The 18016-nt window shown below is 47.5% G+C and overlaps 1 protein-coding gene across 1 annotated transcript; it reads right to left on the bottom strand.

Annotated features, from left to right (window-relative positions):
* Positions 1–1967: 1967 nt before the first annotated feature.
* CUNH11orf24 (chromosome unknown C11orf24 homolog) lies at positions 1968–13912 on the bottom strand. Its single transcript, XM_006171254.3, has 4 exons — positions 13752–13912; positions 8906–9106; positions 4346–4520; positions 1968–3556 (listed from the first exon to the last, which is right to left on the bottom strand). The coding sequence occupies exons 3-4, from the start codon at positions 4419–4421 to the stop codon at positions 2421–2423; spliced, it is 1212 nt and encodes a 403-aa protein (XP_006171316.1). The 5' UTR covers positions 4422–4520; positions 8906–9106; positions 13752–13912; the 3' UTR covers positions 1968–2420.
* Positions 13913–18016: the final 4104 nt, after the last annotated feature.

The raw sequence follows: 18016 nt of genomic DNA, 5'->3' as shown, positions 1-18016 counted from the left end.
AGGCAGAGGGCCCTGCCCAGCCCTATGGGTTGTCCCTTGTCCTACCCCCTCAGAAGGGAACGAGGTCCCCTCAGCCTAGAACACCGTCTGAGCCTAGAACACTCACTTGGGTCCAGGGCTCTGGCTCTCTTGGGTCAGACTCCACCAGCGCGAGTGGGGAGCATGGCCCAGACCACTAGGATGAGGCTTGGCAGAGAAAGGGGTGTCCTTTAAAGCAGGGCATCTCTGGCAGGAAGAGGCTGGGGGCTGGCCTGGAGCTTAAGCCTCCGAGGACAAGCCAGGGGCTGGACCCAACTACCTTCCCAGCCAGCACCACATGCACATACGCTCAGGTGTGTGGAGGCTGTGCAGGACAGGAGGACAGAAGGGCCCAGGATGGCTGGAGCCCAGCTGCTGGTACAGACTGCCTCAGAGACAGGGAAGGCCAAGGGAAGTGGAAGGTGGCAGCGAGGGCCAGCTGGACTCATCAGGGGGAGAAGAGGCTGAAAGATGCCCAGGCCATGTGAGTTAGACCAGAGCTGAGAACCACGTGGAAGTTCTGATCTGTCCTCTCACCTTGTATGTTTCTCCAACCTAAGTTTTCAAGTCATGTCCAACGGTTTGGGAGTTAGTCTTTTATCATGTGCCATTGGAAATCCTTTTCAGAAAAGGCAGAATTTAAATAAGAGACTGGGGCCAGCCATGACAAGCTGGCTAGGGCAGCTTGATCCCACAGAGCCGATGGCACTGTTGGAAGTCCCAGACCTGGAGGCTTGAAAAACACACTGGCTGTGCACATGTGTATGAATGCCCCAAATCCTGAAAGAACTGGAGAAGGGCTTGTGGTATGACAGTCCTCCACGGGGAGTGATTTTCACTTTCCTTCCTTCTCCCCAATAAACACACATACCCTCTGGCCAAGCTAACAAAAATAAGAAAGGAGCTGGACACCCAGACCTAGCCCAGAGAGGCCTCTGTGAGAGGGAAACTGGGGACTCCAGGCAGAAGTCGCCTCCCCGACTGGGGCCAGCACCATTTAGGCTGGTCACATTTATGGCAGATGCTATTATGTCTTTGCCCATTTTCCAGATGAGGCTGAGCTTCAGAATATTCCATAGCTTACTCCACTCACAGTGATCAACAGCAGACCTTGCCTGGGAATACAACTTTGCAGGATGCCTAGACCCATGTGTGGCCCATCAGTTCTTGCTGCCTTGGGCAAGCCGGGCAAAGAAAGGTTGGAAGTGCAAGTTCAGTCTGGGCACATGGAAAAAGAAAGTACTGATGAAGCTTGTGTGAGACAAAGTAAAATTGTACGCCCCATAGGGCATGGTCATGCTGCAATCTCATTCCCACTTCTCCCTCCTTTTTGGGACTTTGGGCATATATGCACATATTCCCGGCGTGTTTTTCAAGTCAGAGTCTGGGACTTAACCATGAGTTTGGCCACGTGCGATCCAGCTGCCTTCACCAGGCCATGAGCTGGCCGGTCTCATCTTTAAATTGGGGACTGTAGTGTTGATCTCCTGGGGTGGGGAAGGCTGAGTGAGTACAAGCACTCGGGGTCAGTATGGTGGCTGGTGCATAAGAGACATATAGCAAGTGCTGGCTCTGCTTGCTGGCTGCGAAAGGGTGGGGGGTAGGGGGCTGCCTAGAATCCAGAGGAAATGTCTGAGGTCGAATCCCAGGCCCAGGGTGACCCGAGACAAAGTACTCAACCTCTCCATTGCTAGTGACCCATCACCCCGCTTCATTAGCTGAGTAGGATCACTACTAAGACTGTGGTCCAAGCAGGTCCAGGCCAACCTGACTCTACTGTGGGTTACATGTTGAATTTTGCTCTTGTACACCCAAACCAGGCTCCAAGACATTCAACACTGAACAGTCCAGAAGAAGGAAAATTATGAGATTATTAACTTAAGGCCTCCCATCCAGGGCAGATTTGGGTATCGGTAAAGCCCAGGAAAGTGGCACAGACACAGAAGACCTCTAGGCATCATGTTATATTAAACATTTACAAAAACAAACTCCATCTCACGCACCTCAGAAAGGCTCCACTTTAAGCAACTGTGGACAGGACTCACTGAAGCAAATGTGGAGAGATGGCATGAACAGAGGGTGGTCAATGCTTTAATTCTAGTCAGGATCTGACACAAGTGGGGGAGCACAGGAGCCCAGGGTCCTACCCACTCCAGCCCAGCACACCCTACCCCACCCTGAGGGAGAATCAGTGTCCCTTCCTGTGCACATGATCGTTTACAAAAATAAATATGAAAAAAGCAGCAATTCTTTAGTGATCATGGAATTAATCTGACAGCAATTAGATATGTTTTAAGTATCTGGCATATCTCCTAAATTGCACCGAAAGAGTTTGGAAGCACTTGGTTTGGTCTCAGAGGCAAAAATGATAGGACGAGGAAGGGGCTGGGCCTCCGCCGTCCTCACAGTTCCGAATCTGCATACATCCCGTTGATTAAGTAGTCCACCTGGGTATAGTCCTTCTTCTTGTAGCTCTCGTAGGCTTGCAGGGCAAACAAAACCAAGACTGTGAGGAACAGGGTCACCCCAAGTAAGAGCACCACCAGGAGGAAAGTTTTGTCTACTGGGGAGTGGGGTAGGGGCTTGGTGGTGACCACCAGGTACTGGCCCTGGGTGCTGAGCGGGCACAAATCCGTGGCTGGCATCTTGGGGTCCCCTGAGCTTCTGGGTGTTGGCTGGGTGGATGTAGTACCTGGTGTGGCTTCTGTTTTTATTTGCTCTGGTGTCTGAGTTGTGCCTGGCCTACTGGCCCCTGGGGTAGATGGCGTAGAGCTTGGTTGTGTTGTGTGGGATGTGGCCTCCACCTTAGGGGTTGGACTGATGAGAGGCGCTGGCACTGTGCTGGCAGTAGGCTCCTTGGCATGTGCCTTGGTGGTGGTCACCTCTGTCGAGGACCTGGAAGCCACAGAAGGGGAGGTGGTGGGCTCTGGAGTTGTGTGTGAGGGAGTGGGTGTTGGCTTACTTGCTGTGTTAACCACAGGCTGCTCCGGGGATGCCTGCATAGTGGGACCTTGTGCTGGGGAGCTCATGGAGGGTGCAGGGATTGCTGTGGAGTTTCTGGGTGTGTGCTCAGAAGGACTAAGAGTACTTGTCAGACTGCCCATACTTGCTGTGGCTGCAGTCGGTGTCTGAGCACGCGTGGCCGATGTTGCTGGCGTTGATGTTCTTGGCAACGTGCTGCCACTTGGCACTTGTGCAGAGGGTGTGTGGAGAGACAGACGCCCAGCAGTGCTTGTGGACAGGGTCTGCCACATCGATGTGGGGACAGGTGAGGTGGGCTGCAGAAGAGCTCTGGAAGTTGTACTGTCAGTCATACCTTTCACAGTTGTTGGAGCTTTAACATTTGTCCTGTTTGCTGTTTCCGTTGTGACTTCAGTAGAGCTAAGGTTGGCTACCACAGTCCCTCTGGTCGACATAACAGGAGAAGATGTCACCACAGTTATTTTCTGGGATGTTTTATCATCAGTCTTTGTTACTGTTTCCACAGTTGTACTTTTCTTGACTAATTTATTCCCCACCATGTTAGAGACCAAGTACCCTTAAAGTCGGAAAAAGGAGAAAAAAGAGATACGATCAATTTCAATCATGCACGTGGGTTACGCAGAGACTGTCTTAACTTGCAGCCCCATGAGCTGGCTCTGTTGAGCCCTCTCTTCTCAGCTCAGGGAGAGTCAAGGGAGGTGATGTGTGAACATGCTTCTCTCTTCTCTATGCCCCCGTCTGGCATGAAGCCTACCAGAGAAGACCTTGGCACTCTGATTTTAAAACTCCTTTGCCTTCTCTGAATCTCCAGCCCATAGAAGGCCTTAGAGCTTCACTAGTTGATCTAATTCCCAAAATATCAGAGTGAAAGGCTCTCATTACAGATGTGATTCACCATTAAAAAAAAAAAAAAATTAAATGCACACCCAGGTCTACAAAACAGATAAATCATTGCACAGGTCATATTCACATCATAAAAGAACTCAGCTTAGTGAAAGAATCACTGCAGGAGTTCTTGGAAATGAGCGGTGACTAACAAAGAGCCAGAGTATGATTAAATATTTGACACATGAATGAATGCATTCCCCAGGGAAGAGTAGATTGAAAAACGACATGAATCTTGCAGGGCCAAGCAAGTGAACCTCTCAGGGCTCAGTTACTGGGTCCCGTCAGGGGCTCCCTACCCTGCTGACCACGGAGAAGCTTATCCTTTCCCAGTCCAGCACCCAGGGAGGTCCAGGGTTCCTGATTTGCCGGCCTGGGTTTGCAGACACCTCCTCATTTGCTGAAGGTGCTTTGGGGCCACTGTGGTCCTGTCTAGCAGTCGCACAGCTTTCTCACTTACGTGCATCAGTGGATGCCACCTGGCTTTCAGATAAGGATAAAGAAGAAATCCAAACGAACATAAGGGCTGTCCACATCTTGTGGGTGAGCTGGGAGCAAGGCTGGGTGGTCCTTGAGGCTTCCAGCCAGCCACCTTCTCAGGCTGTTAATGGTTCCTTTCTGCTTGGTCGAGGGATCTGTGATCAAGAAAGCACACTCATCAGGAGGCATCTGGTTGACACCCTTGTTTGAGGCACAGGGCTCAGTACTGCACTTACTGAGGAGGCTTCAAGGTCCAAATAGAGCCAGTGCTAAGACCAGGGCCTGGTGACCAGGAAGAGCACTGCACATCTTAGTCACAGTGCTGATAACAATCTGTCCCGTGCCTTGCAGTTGATGGGCTTAAAGTACTTCTCAACTTCTGCAATTTCCAACTCCCCTAAGCCAGAATTCAGAGATTGAAAGAGTAGGAGAAAGGGGCATGGTGTGGTTCTGTTCATAGGGCTAAGGCCTTCTCATCACCAAGACTGGCCAAATCTCTTTGACTTCTCCTATAGTCTGCAGGGCATAGATCAGGCCTAATGCACCTATGTGCATCCTGTGACAGCTGACCACACCTTTTGGAAACACCACTTTGCGAGGAAGCCACCCACCCATCTATCTACCCACCATCCATGCATTTACCCACTCAACCATCTGTCCATCTATTCACTATTCTATCCATCCATCCATCAGCTATTCCTTCCTACCTCCTATCCATCCATCCACCCATCAACTATTCCTTCCTACTACCTATCCATCCATTCACCCATCAACTGGTCCTTCTTACCACCTATCCATCCATCCACCCATCAACTATTCCTTCCTCCCCCCTATCCATCCATCCATCAGCTATTCCCTCCTACCTCCTATCCATCCACCCATCTATCAACTATTCCTTCCTCCCCCCTATCCATCCATCCATCAGCTATTCCCTCCTACCTCCTATCCATCCACCCATCTATCAACTATTCCTTCCTCCCCCCTATCCATCCATCCATCAGCTATTCCCTCCTACCTCCTATCCATCCACCCATCTATCAACTATTCCTTCCTCCCCCCTATCCATCCATCCATCAGCTATTCCCTCCTACCTCCTATCCATCCACCCATCTATCAACTATTCCTTCCTCCCCCCTATCCATCCATCCATCAGCTATTCCCTCCTACCTCCTATCCATCCACCCATCTATCAACTATTCCTTCCTACCACCTATCCATCCATCTACCCATCAACTATTCCATCCTACCACCTATCCATCCATTCATCAGCTATTCCTTCCTACCACCTATCCATCCACCCACCCATCAACTATTCCTTCCTAGTATCCATCCATCCATATTCGCTTGAGTTCCTACTCACACGCCAGGCAGTGCATTTAGGACAAAAGATGAAAAACACACAACTCCTCTTCCATGGGGCCTGCAGTGTGGCAGGCTAAGGAGGCACAGAAAAGAGGTCATTGCAAGCTGGTATAAACACTGAACAGAGGTATGACTCAGGGCTGGGAAGCAGGGAGGAACAGGATCTGGACAGGGCTTCAAGAGTGAGGTGAACTGGTCATCTGGGCAGAGGCCCTGGGGGTAGCTGGATGAGGGTGATAAAAGACAAGGTACTGGGGAAGGGGGGCAGAGGACACTGAATTCAGCCAGTGGTGGTGGGTGAGCATGCCAGGTAAGATTTCTGGGGAAAGTGACACCTGGGCCATGTTCTGAAGGCTAGAAGTAATTATCTTGGTGGGGTGAGGGAAGACAAGTGGCAAGGAGCAATAGGTGACAGCAGCAGGGTCAGAGGCCAGCAGGAAGCACAGTGGGATGGGGGATTAGGCTAGAGAGAGGCAGCTGACTTCAAGTCACATGGTAGTCTGATTTCATAGCAGGGGGGTGGAGGATCCTGCAGGGCCTTAGGCAAGGGCAGAAAGGTGCCTCAACAAAAGGGGCAGCAAGGAGGGAGTGGGAGACTGCAATCTAGGTTGGCAGGCACTCAAACTCAGGAGGCTGTGGGACTTGATAAAGGCTTGCATCTGTGAGAAAAAGGCAGGCGAGCTGAGAGGACCTTGTCACAGAAGTCCAGGTGTCTACAGGGGCAATGGTACAACTGCAGAAACTTCCAGAGATGCTATCGAGGCTGAGTGCATCATGATGCAGACTTGGCTCAAACCAGCTGCACAAGTATGCAAGTGCCTCCGCACTCACCCAGATCCTGTCTACATTCAGCAGGCTGGGGTCCCGAAAGCTCTTTAATGTGGCTGAGGGGCCCTTCAAACTCTAGCCCCTGTACACCCCTGCCCTGTGCCCCAGCCTCCATGGGCATGTGAAATATGCTCCTATAGATCTCACACACCAGGCTGCACCAATCTCACCAGACCCCTTGGGCTGGGGACACCTACTCAATGTCTTCAAAGGTGCCCAGGCGGCACCTCCCTAGGAACTCTCTTATGCCCTCACCTACATTCTGTCCAGATGCTTCTTGCAGCTCTGTTCTCATCCCCAGGATCTCTCTGTCACCTTCGCTGGTCTCCACACTTGTCTTCTCCTGCCACCTGCTGTAACTGTTCCAAGAGCAAAGGCAGTCTCTGTCTTCACCTCTAGCATCCTGGGGACCATATAGTACCTAACCTATAGTTGCTACATGAGTGACTGGGTAATTATCCATGTCAGAGAGCAAAGCCCTCCCCGTCATAATATCGCTCCAAAGAGGGGCCACAAAGGCCTTTAATGCATCTTTAGATAAATCATGTTCATTTGGTTTGCCTCATTCATTTCAGATAGTAACAAAAAAGAAAAGCTTCAGCAAGGGAAGTCCAGTTGGTGGCCAGGTGACTTTCTGCCTCCTGAAATCACTGGGGAGTGTTGTATGGTGGTGCCAGTGCTTTGAGCACACTCTTTTGGAAGGCTGCTATGTTCTCTGATGTTTCTAATCCCTTTTCAAGAGTTACTAACGTTTTTCTGGCTTCTTGTTGCACTTTCCTTCCAAAATGGTCTGTAAGGACTCCTGATGTCTGACAGGTTTAGAACAGTTACTCAGCTTCATGACCCGCAGCTTTGCATTTGTTTTCTAGAATGCAAAAAGCATTTTTTGTTTGGACAAAAACAAAGTCGAGGGTTGGGTGAGGAGAAGAAACAGACCAACATCGTGACAGGGAAGAACTGAAATCAGAAAGTCTTAGACACAAAGAAGTCACAATGTGGCATTAGTCCATGCAATGCAGCTGTGCTCTGGACTAACACATGTATTCAGATGGCTCTCTGGCCAGTCACACATGCTGGATGCACTAAAAATGCTCCCACCACTGGACCCAGGATGCTCCTTGTGCTTGAGCACTGGATTGGAAGTCTGTTAGGTGGGTTCAAGGCAAGATCAAAAGACAGGCTTCTTAAGGGCAAGGAGGGTCTTGGCTACCTGAATGCACCCCAGGCCTTGTGGCCTTTTGCTCTTCCCTCACTACAGATCTCTATGATAGGGGTCGGCAAATTTTTCCTATAAAAGGGCCAGAGAGGAACCAGGTAGTGACACAGTGGTATAACTCAACTGGACCCCACAGAGAAGAGCCTGGGCTCATATTCCAGGACCTCCTTGGGCAGACTGGGCACACGCTCCTGTGCCCATGTTCTGGGCTGGCTGTGACCAGAGGTAGATTATAGTGGGAAGACCTGCAGTAGGTGCCTGCCTCTCTTTCTTTTTTTCTCTCTGTCATGGAAGGAACAAATAAATCAAAACTCAATATTCTCTTTCTTTTTTTCTCTCTGTCATGGAAGGAACAAATAAATCAAAACTAAATATATATATATATATATATATTTATATATGCAGTAATGGGCCAGATAACAAATATTTTAAATGTTATGGGTCATATGGCCTGTCTCAGCTACTCCATTCTGCTGTTTTAGAGCAAAAGTATCCAAGGCTGATCTGTAAATAGTGAGTGTAGCTATGTCCCAATAAAACTTTACACAAACAGGCAGCAGGTGGAACATGGCCCACAGACCATAGTTGGCAACCCCCTGCCTAATGCTGTAGTCAACGTCAGGGTTGTTCCTCTAGTTGAGGCAGGGAACAACTGATTCAACGTACTGAATGAATTTCCCCCTTCCTTTCCAGTTCCTGGCCTTGGACATAACCATCATTCCCATAGCAGGACAGCCTCTGGCTGGTCTCCACCTCCATTGTCCTCCATCAGTGAGGCACAGCATCTCCCACACATCAAAGGGGCCCTATGAGCATTACGACACAGGCCAGTAGAGAACTTCTGCTGACTTGCATTTGTGGCATGGAAGCAGAAGAAGGCCACAGAGGTTCACACAGTCCTTGTTCTCTCATGTCTGTCCCCGCCCATGGCCCACCATCTTGGTCTACCTCAGAAAGCAGGATCCCTGTCAGTGAAGGGCCACAGACTGGGCCACCCTTAGCTGCCATAAGGCTTTGCTGTCCTTGCTTTTTCCTTGGCTCTGCTGACCCAGTAAAACCCCCTCAGGACATTCTCTAGGCTCACTATCCTACCCCTAAACAGGTGGACCTGGCCTACAGGGCCTGCACACTCACCAGAGGCAGCTGCTCAGGGCATGTGCCCAGGCCAGTCCATCATCCTCCTCGGAGAGCCGTAGGCTTGGCGCTGGGCACTTGCTGGATGATCTCTGGCTTTGTGGAAGGTAAAAGCAGCTTGGTGGAGCACTCCCAGGCCATGGCATGCTTTGTGGCACATGTGGGGTGAAGGCAAATGTTCCACTCTGGTAACAGATGAATCTAGGGTTTGAAAAAGAGTCAACACTCTTTAGGAAAAGTATGCATGAGAAATCCAGTGAAGGGGGAAGTACCAAAAACTGCAGTATTCAGTAGATCATTATCCTGGGAAAATAGCATGTATCAAAGCTTTCAATGTCAACCCTTCTGATGTAGCAACTTCTACTGCAGGAACTTCTAAGGAAGCAACGGGGCAGACAGATGTCCAAAGATGGAGATCTACAAACATTAATTACAGCACTTTTTTATTGTCAGGGGATACATGTGCTTGACAGAGACAGAGTGAAGAAGAAAGCATCCCCCAATCGGGCATGGTTACACCACAATCCTTCTCAAGTTCTCCATCCTGCTAGGATTTGGAGCATACAGGAACACACATTTAGTGTTTTCAAGCTGCCGGGACTGAGATTTGAACTGTAACCAACCATGTGGGATCTAGCTCCCTATGTACTGGGTTTAATTGCTGTGCTCTGGGGTTGGCCTTTACAGCATTATTTATAATTGTAAAAAACTGGAATAATTCTGTTAAGTATGGTACCATTCATGTACAAAATATGATGATAGCTGTTAAAGATATATTCAAGTTTCTATTAACATGGGAAGATGCACAACATTTATTTTTAAATTTTTAATTTTTGTCATAGGGTGTGTATACTCACTAGAGAGAGACAGAGAGAAGGAAAGTGAGCACTCATGCCCTGCCCTCCTCCCCCCGGGAGGATGGCTATGCTGCAATCCTCTCTCCTCCATTCTTCTCTCCAGATTTTGGGCACACATGCATATGGACCTGGTATGATTTTCAGGCCAACGGGTCCGGGACTCAAACCACAGTTGGCCATGTGGGAACCTAGTGCCTTAGCCATCATGTCACCTGCTGGCCCACAGTATACACTATTAAAAATGCAGGTTACACAACAATATACATGTTGTAGTCCTGGTCCAGCTCCATAGTCTAGTGGTTAAGGGAACCTGGATCTGACATGGCCAACTGTGGTTTGAATCCTAACCCTAGCAGCTTGAAAAACATACCAGGTGCATGTGCGTATGTGTCCCAAATCCCCATAGGATGGAGAATTGGAAGAGAAGGGACCATGGCATGACCTCAACCCATGGGGGGGGTGCTTTCTTCCTCTCTCTGGTGGGCACATGTACCCTCTGGCAGTTAAACAAAATAAACTCATAATATAATCCTATTTTTGTTTAAGTAATAAAGGGTTTGGAGAGTTGTATCAGAATGTTAATAATGATTATCCCTGGGGAATGATCAGCCTGTGATTTAAATTTTCTATTTTATGGGGGAGGGGGTCAACAGGTGGCATGGTTTGAGTTTGACTCCCACAGCAACAACTATGGTTTGAGTCCCAAATCTGGCAGCTTGCTTTCTCACTTTCTCTCTCTCTCTTTCACTCTGTCTCTCTCTGGTCAAATTAAAATAAATAAATATATAAATAATTCTTAAAAAATATTTTTCTACTTTATGTCTTTTTTTAACACTAATCATGTATCACTTATAAAATATTTCTGAAAGATGCCAATGAAAGAAAAGAACTGATTTCTAATACTTTGAGCTACTAGGCAGAAAGGCACAGAGTATTCCCACTTGATACAGTTTCACAATTAGATTTTAATAATTTAAAGAAACTATATGATATCAGAGATACATTTCTAGGAGCCAGCCAAAACTTTAGAGGAATCTAAGAGTACAGCTGTAATGCAAAGATAATAATCAGAACAAATGGTGCCGCATTAATAATTAACGTGAACTCAGGAGGCAATTACAGAAACAGCTCATCACATGGTGGGCAGATATCAGTAGGGAGTAATCCCTGAGGACCACTGGGGCCTCATACACCCACAGAAGCACACAACCACCTCCAGAAGCACACACAGTCATACGTGTATGTGTCCAGTCATGTGCATGAAGTGCACACTCACACTTATGCACATACATAGCTGTGCATCCACAAACAGATGCACATGTCCACATACTACACGTGTGCAAGCAGTCACACATACATGCCACGTGTGAAATCACACCCACACAAGTAGCTACATACACATGGAGCATGTGCACAAAGCTATCTCAGGAAACTCCTGCTGGAGACCATCATTGCTTATTCACTCCCACCTACTATGGCTGGTGGTCACTCCCACAGCAAAAGGAACCGGCTGCCGTGTACAGTCAAGAACAAGCCTTTGTGTACCATGATTTCATCTCTCTGGTATGGTCCTGCCTCCACTTTCCAACAGAATATTCTAAATGTCCTGACCACACGTGGAGACCTATGCTAATCTTTGTTGACTCATAACGGACAAATCATAAAGCTTTAATAATAGTTGCCGCTGTAAGGGCTTAAGTGAGCCTTAAATGAAAGTCTTGCCATCAGGACCTACCCAGTCCTTCTCACTATTACTCAGTACAGGGAAACTGGGTAAATCAAGTTCTCAGATCATAATAGATGGAAAGGAAGCAGATCTCCAGGACAGGAGCGGAATAACCAAGGTTAGAATTAAGTAGGAGACCAGGATAGATAGGAAGACAGAGTTAGGCTAGTGCTGGGAGTTTTCCTTCTTCTGGAATCAGCTCCCAATAGGATCTGATTCTCAGAAGGAACAGCAAGTTACTCATCTTCAGCCGGGTGACATACCCATGAAAAACCACCCCCAGACTGTGACCTTGTCCCATACCTCTCTATCCTTTTCTGGTCCACGACCTTACGACCTTGAGATATCTCCTAACATCTAGTCTCTGATTTCTTGTGTTCACATTTGCTTGATTTTTTTTTTTTACCTCTTTTATGAACCTGTTTGTTACATGTATGGTGATGTGTGCACGTGATGTAAAACTGAAGTCCAATTCCTTTCATTCTTTTTTTCTGGCACAGATAGGTTTCAAAGATTCAACACAAGTAGTCCTCATACTTGGTAAAGGACTACAAGTGTTACCCCCATATTCTACTGTGCTATTAATATTTACTCAGCAGCAGCAAGGTGGCCCTGGTCACTACTCCATGTTGTGGAAACCATATATACGAAGGAACAGGATTGCAAAAGCAAATTGCAGACATTTAATCCTGACACAGCACCTGGCTGAACTTTGGTAGCAGAAGTCCAAGGAACACAGATTTATGGTTTTATGTATATAGATCTGCCCTGTGGTCCAAAGGATGTGTCTCTGTGGCAGGTAGGAACCTGGAACATTGGATATTGTCTTAATTACATTGCTTGCTTCTAGGTTTCTGGAAGTTTTTTGTTTTGTTTTGTTTTGTTTTTTAAAGTTTGTGTATGTACTTGCTGGAGAGAGAGAGACAGGCAGCTAGAGAGAAGGGAAAGTGAGAAATCACCCCCTGTGGCAGGGGGTGGGGTGGAGTGCAGAATGGCCACACTGCAATCCCTTCTCCTCCAGACTCTTCTTGGGATCTTGGGCATGCCTGTGCACATGCCCAGTGTGTTTTTCAAGTTGCCCAGTTGGGACTTGAACTGCTCAGTCCACCATGTGGGATCCAGCTGCCTCAACCTCAGTGCCATGTGCTGGTCCTTCTGGAAGTTTTTCTTTTTAAGTTTTTGCTATAGGGCACGTATATAGTCACTTTCAAAGAGAAACAGAGAGAGAGAGAAAGGGAATGTGAGAAATCACCCTCTGGGGAGATGGCCACACCACAATCCCATTTTCTTCATTCTCCTCTTGGGCACACATGTGCACTCACCCTGTGTGATTTTCAAGTCGACAATCCAGGCCTTGAATGGCAGAGTCAGCCATGTGGAGCCAGCTGCCTTAATCTCTGCCACCTGCTGACCCAACTCTCTAGAAGTTTTAATATCACAGGTAAATGCTAGGGCCTAATTTTTGCTGCAAGGTGGAAGAGATTTAACATTCTTTTGACCATTAGGCAGGTCTATCATAAATGTACAATTTGTTTTTTAAAATATTTCCCTTGCTTACTTTATTGAAATTTTAGAGATGCTTGGGTGTGGGGGTGGATAACAGTAAGTTGTTCAGATTTCTAAGCACAACATTTCTTTCTTGTAGCAAACCATGTGGAAGTAAATTGCTAGTGTCAGCCTAAGAGTTAAGCATATACAATAAGCAGCCACAGGAAGGACTACTTTGGTGACTCACATGGCAGGAGGTAGGCAGCCAGGTAGAAGAGTAGGGTAGAAAAATCTGATGGAAATAGATAACCCTTTCCCAGGTAAAGAGGATCTGGGGGGTAGGCCTGGATCACCCACAGGGCCAACTCTTTTTCTGAGGGCACCACTTCCTGAGGTCCAGCCTAATCTAAGCTTGCCCAGTAAGATCTTTTCTGACCTCTTTTCCAGTATGGGAACCCTTTCAGCCCTTCTCCTCCAGCCTATTGGGTCCCCACTTGGTTCCTTCCTCTCACCCCTTATTCCTCACCTTCTATGCTCTGTGTCTTGCACTCTGTAAACCCCGCTCATCTTTTCTCTTGTCCCCAGCGTCCTGCCTCTTGCATCCCCATTCAACCCTCCTCTTGCCTGGCCCTTATTCACCCTCCTCCTTCTGTCCCCTCACGCCTCTCATGCCCCATTCAACCTTCCTTCTGTCCTCCCACCTCCCATTCTCAGTCCCAAGCCGGCTCAGACAGCACTGACAACAGACCCCCGGACACCAGCGCAAGCCCCTTACCCGGGCACGACAGGCCTGCGGCGGCCCGGAGGCCCTCGGACGGCGGGGACGTGCCTGCAGACCAGTGCGGGGACGTGGCTAGTAGTGGAGCCAAGACAGCTCAGGGCAGTGGTCCCGGCTGGGCCCCACCCGGGCCGCCCCGGAAGTGACGTCACGCGAGGGCGGGATCGGGTGGGACGCCGGGCAGGAGAAGGGAGTGGCCTCGGCGGTGCCTGGCGCAGGAGGAGGTGAGCAGGATCAAGGGGCGTGGCTACGTACGGCCCCGCCCATCAGGGGGCGGTTCGGCCACGTCTTGCGCGCGGACGGAAGGGGCTAATTTTGGCCTGTTCTAGCGGAAGTAGGCGTTCACTTGGCTCGAAACGTTTCTGAGCTCAGATTATTAGGAGTGCCGCGTTTCCTGGGTGAGTCTCGACGTGTCCTGATGGCTCTCAGGGCTTGAGGCTGTGCTGGTTACCCCGAAACATCTCGTAAAGAGCTTTCCCCGGCACCTATCTGCCACATGTCTGAGATTCTACCCCGTGTTTATCTTTCTTCTGGGGGAGACGCTGTGATGCCCCAGTAGTTGGAGATGGTAACTAACGTTTTCTCTGTGCCTACAACATGCCAGGCACTTATGAAAAACTACCTGCAGAGCCAGTGATTTAATTCTGCCGTAGCACAATGAAGAACTTAGTCCGCGTTTTACAGCTGTGGGAGCTGAGACAAGAGTGCTTTGTAATCGTAAAACATGGATTAAAGCGGCAGGATGGGGCGTAGGGGAGTGTATGGGACTTGACTTTTATGAGAAGTTACTAGTTCTGTGGCCGAATCCTAGTCCGTAAGACTCTCTTAGTTCCAAACACCCCCTTCAAGTCCAAACCAATACCTGTTTATGTAAACCAAGCAGTCTTATTTCCAGACAGTTTTATAACCTGTCTTGGAGTTTAGGGCTAGGAAACTAAATCACATACACAAAGCTAAGAATGTACAAAGACTGAGTCAACTCTAGAGAGCTGAGCTCTGGAACTTAACCTAAAACATGATTTAGAACTGTTCTCGCTCGCATCTCCAGTTCAGCCTCACAGTTCTGTATTGCGTGGAACCTGGAAAGACATGGATTTGCTGAGACCCAGGCTAGTTGGGAAGGGCATGTGAAGAGAAGATCCTTTGCCTTATCTTTGTTTTAATTTTCCCAACTATCATTACTCAGATCTAACATGAGAAGTGCACTATCCATGCCCACTTTGACAAGTGAAAATATGCCAATTATAGTTCTATAGCTCTTCTATTTTGAAATCAATATCTGTGATGCTCTTGTTTTACATTTCATTCATTTGGAATGGACATTCATGTCCATTCCAAAATAAGACAATTTCTACTTCTAGGGCTGGAGTTAACAAACTTAAGACACAGTTCCTCTCTCTAGAGCAGGAGAAAGCTGACCCTCCATTTACTTTTGTGAATCAAGTTTTTCTTTTTAAAGAATTATTTATTTGTGGGGACCAGCAGTTAGCATAATGGCTATGTCGCTGGACTCCCATGTAATCAACCGTGGTTCGAGTCCTGGACCCGGTGGCTCATGCCGGGCGCATGTGTGTGCATGCCCAAGATCCCTAGAGGAGAAAGGAGGAGAAGGGATTGCGGTGTGGCCTTCCCCCCTGGGGGATGATTTCTTGCTTTCTGTCTCTCTGTCTCTCTGTCTTCCTGGCGAGCGGACACGCCCTATAGCAGAAACCTCTCAAAATTTTTTTTTATTTATTTAATTCCATATTATTTTTCAATTTGACTAGAGAGAGAGAGAGAAAGGAAGGGAAAGCAAGAAACCAAGTCACCAGGTCTGGGACTCAAACTGTGGTTGGCCATGTGGGAATCCAGTGCTTTTACCCACCATATCACCTGCCAGTCCCGTGAATAAAGTTTTATTGGAACACCTAATGAGGTCACGTGTCTTCAGTGGGTGCAGTTTTTGTATGCTATAGGACATGTGCACAAGGAGAGAGAGAGAGAAAGAGAGAGCACACATCCAACAGGATGTGGTCATGTTGTAACCCTCCCTCAACTCTCCATCTTGTCAGGATCCTGAACGTGTGGGCATGCACTTTGCCAGTGGGACCTGGACTTGAACTGTGGACAGTCACGTGCAATCTAGCTTTCTCTGCTCAGCATCCAACTGCTGCATTATGGGGCTGGTGCTGTGGCTGCTCTTTTGATAAAAGGACAGAGTCGTGTAGTTGAGGAAGAGACTACATCACTCACAAAGCTTAAAATATTTACTCTTTGGCCCTTTACAGAAAGTGTTTGCTGATCCCCAGTCTAGAGCATTACTAGAAAGACAATAGAAGTATCTGGCAGCAGATGGTATAATTGTGTCACTGGACTCTCACGTAGTGCACGGTTCGAGTTTTGAACCTGGCGGCTTAAAACCCACTTCAGGCACATGTGTGTGCATGGCCAAAATCCTGAGTGAATGGAGGAGAAGGAATTGTGACATGGCCATCCCCCCTGAGAGGTGATTTCTCGCTTTCTCTCTCTCTCTCTCTCTCTCTCTCTCTCTCTCTGGCAAGCACATGTGCCCTATAGCAAAAATCTCTTTAAAAAAAAATGACCTAGCTGCAGTAGGGTGTGTGCCTAAGATCTGTGCTCCATAGGCTAGGACCCATGGGAGACCCAGGTTTGATTCTTGCTCCAACCCAAAGGCTGGGCACAGTGTCATGTACCTGTAGTCCTTGCTACTTTGGAGGCTGAGACAGGAGGATGATTACATAATAAGACCTGTCTTAAAAAAAAATCTGTTTGAGCAGGTCCAGCATATAGGGAAACTCATTCTCTCATATGGGAATGTATTGTAACACTTTTTGATGAACTGGGGGGTCACTTGAAATTTAGTGTCCATTGAGGGGACAGCTCTGGCAACTGGGTAGCTGCTTCTGTAAAGTATTATGAAGGGTAAAGCAGAGCAGGCCAGCTGCTTCTGGTGTCAGTGGATGAAATAGGGGAAAGAGGGATACACTTAAATCTTCTAGCTTTTGTTTGAAGCCGGACTATTTTAGGTGCTTTCCATACAGAAATAACTAAACTCAGAGCTTGAGCCTCTTAGTTGATGAATTAGTGTTATTTGAATGTAAGACCTTGCTAGATAACCATGTTTGAAAGACAGGGTTCTGGAGTAATGGCCTGACTTCAAATTCTGGCTTCTTCACGTTAGCTGAATGCCAGCAAATGGGGCTTAGACTGTCTCATTTCATCATATAGTAAATTCTGGTTATTTTTAATAGCTGTGTTTAATAAAGTCTCTGTGATCACTGACTTGGCAAATTCTAAACCACTGCTCTTAGAGAAAATACAGGGTTAGGCCCATGTGTGCTTCTGATCACATTTTTATTAACTTATCAATATATAACCTTGTTTTGTGTGTGTTTCTGTTTAAAGATGCCTTATTTAATATAAGTTATTGATTCATTAACATAGTACTCACCACCAATAGCACTACCGCTCATGCCAAATGAAGCTTACTAACGAGTGGGTTTCCTCCAAAAGGCATGGGCAGCCTCTTGCACTTAGGAACACTAGACAGCACTTCAGTGCTGTTTGTGGGAGCTATTATAATTGGCAAAATCACAAGCAGCACAAAAATGAAAAGACCTAGACACTTACAGGAAAGGACACTTATTTGCACCATGAGAGCAGAAAGAAGAAGGTCGGAAGAATGTCACTTGTTAGACCTCACGGGGGAGCATGCGCGTTGGGTAACACATTTCTCCACTCCTGTGCACATTCATGTGCATGCCTTGAGTGACTTTAGAAGCTCAGCAATTATTTATTTGAGGGTTGCCAATAAACTTTAACTGGTAAGTAGATTTGCAGATATAAAATCTGAGAGTCATGAGGGAAAACTGTATGGTAAAATAGAGAAATAATAGTACCTACCTCACTAAAAAGTTGAGAGTTAAATCATAAGTACATGTAAAGTACTTATAATGGGGAATTGCACACACAGAGCACCCAGTAAATATGATCCATTATTATTATTGATCATGAAAGTGCAGGACTCTGCTGTTCGGCATACGAATCTTGAGTGGTTTTAGATGATTCCAAGTCCTTGAGTCCAAACCATTCTGGACTCTCACTATATATATAGCGGCTCCTTACCACAACAGGCCGAAGCCCTTTCCTTATCACAGGAAACTCAGTCTCCCTTCTGGAAGAGGCTTGTTTTCCCTCTTGTCAAAGGGAGTTCCTTTTGGAGAGAAAGTCAATACTTTCCTTCATACTCTGTCCTGTGTTAC

Source organism: Tupaia chinensis, unplaced genomic scaffold (assembly GCF_000334495.1).
Source record: "Tupaia chinensis unplaced genomic scaffold, TupChi_1.0 Scaffold149501_1, whole genome shotgun sequence".
Taxonomy (NCBI): Eukaryota; Metazoa; Chordata; class Mammalia; order Scandentia; family Tupaiidae; genus Tupaia; species Tupaia belangeri.
This window is presented reverse-complemented; position numbering and strand designations above follow the sequence as displayed.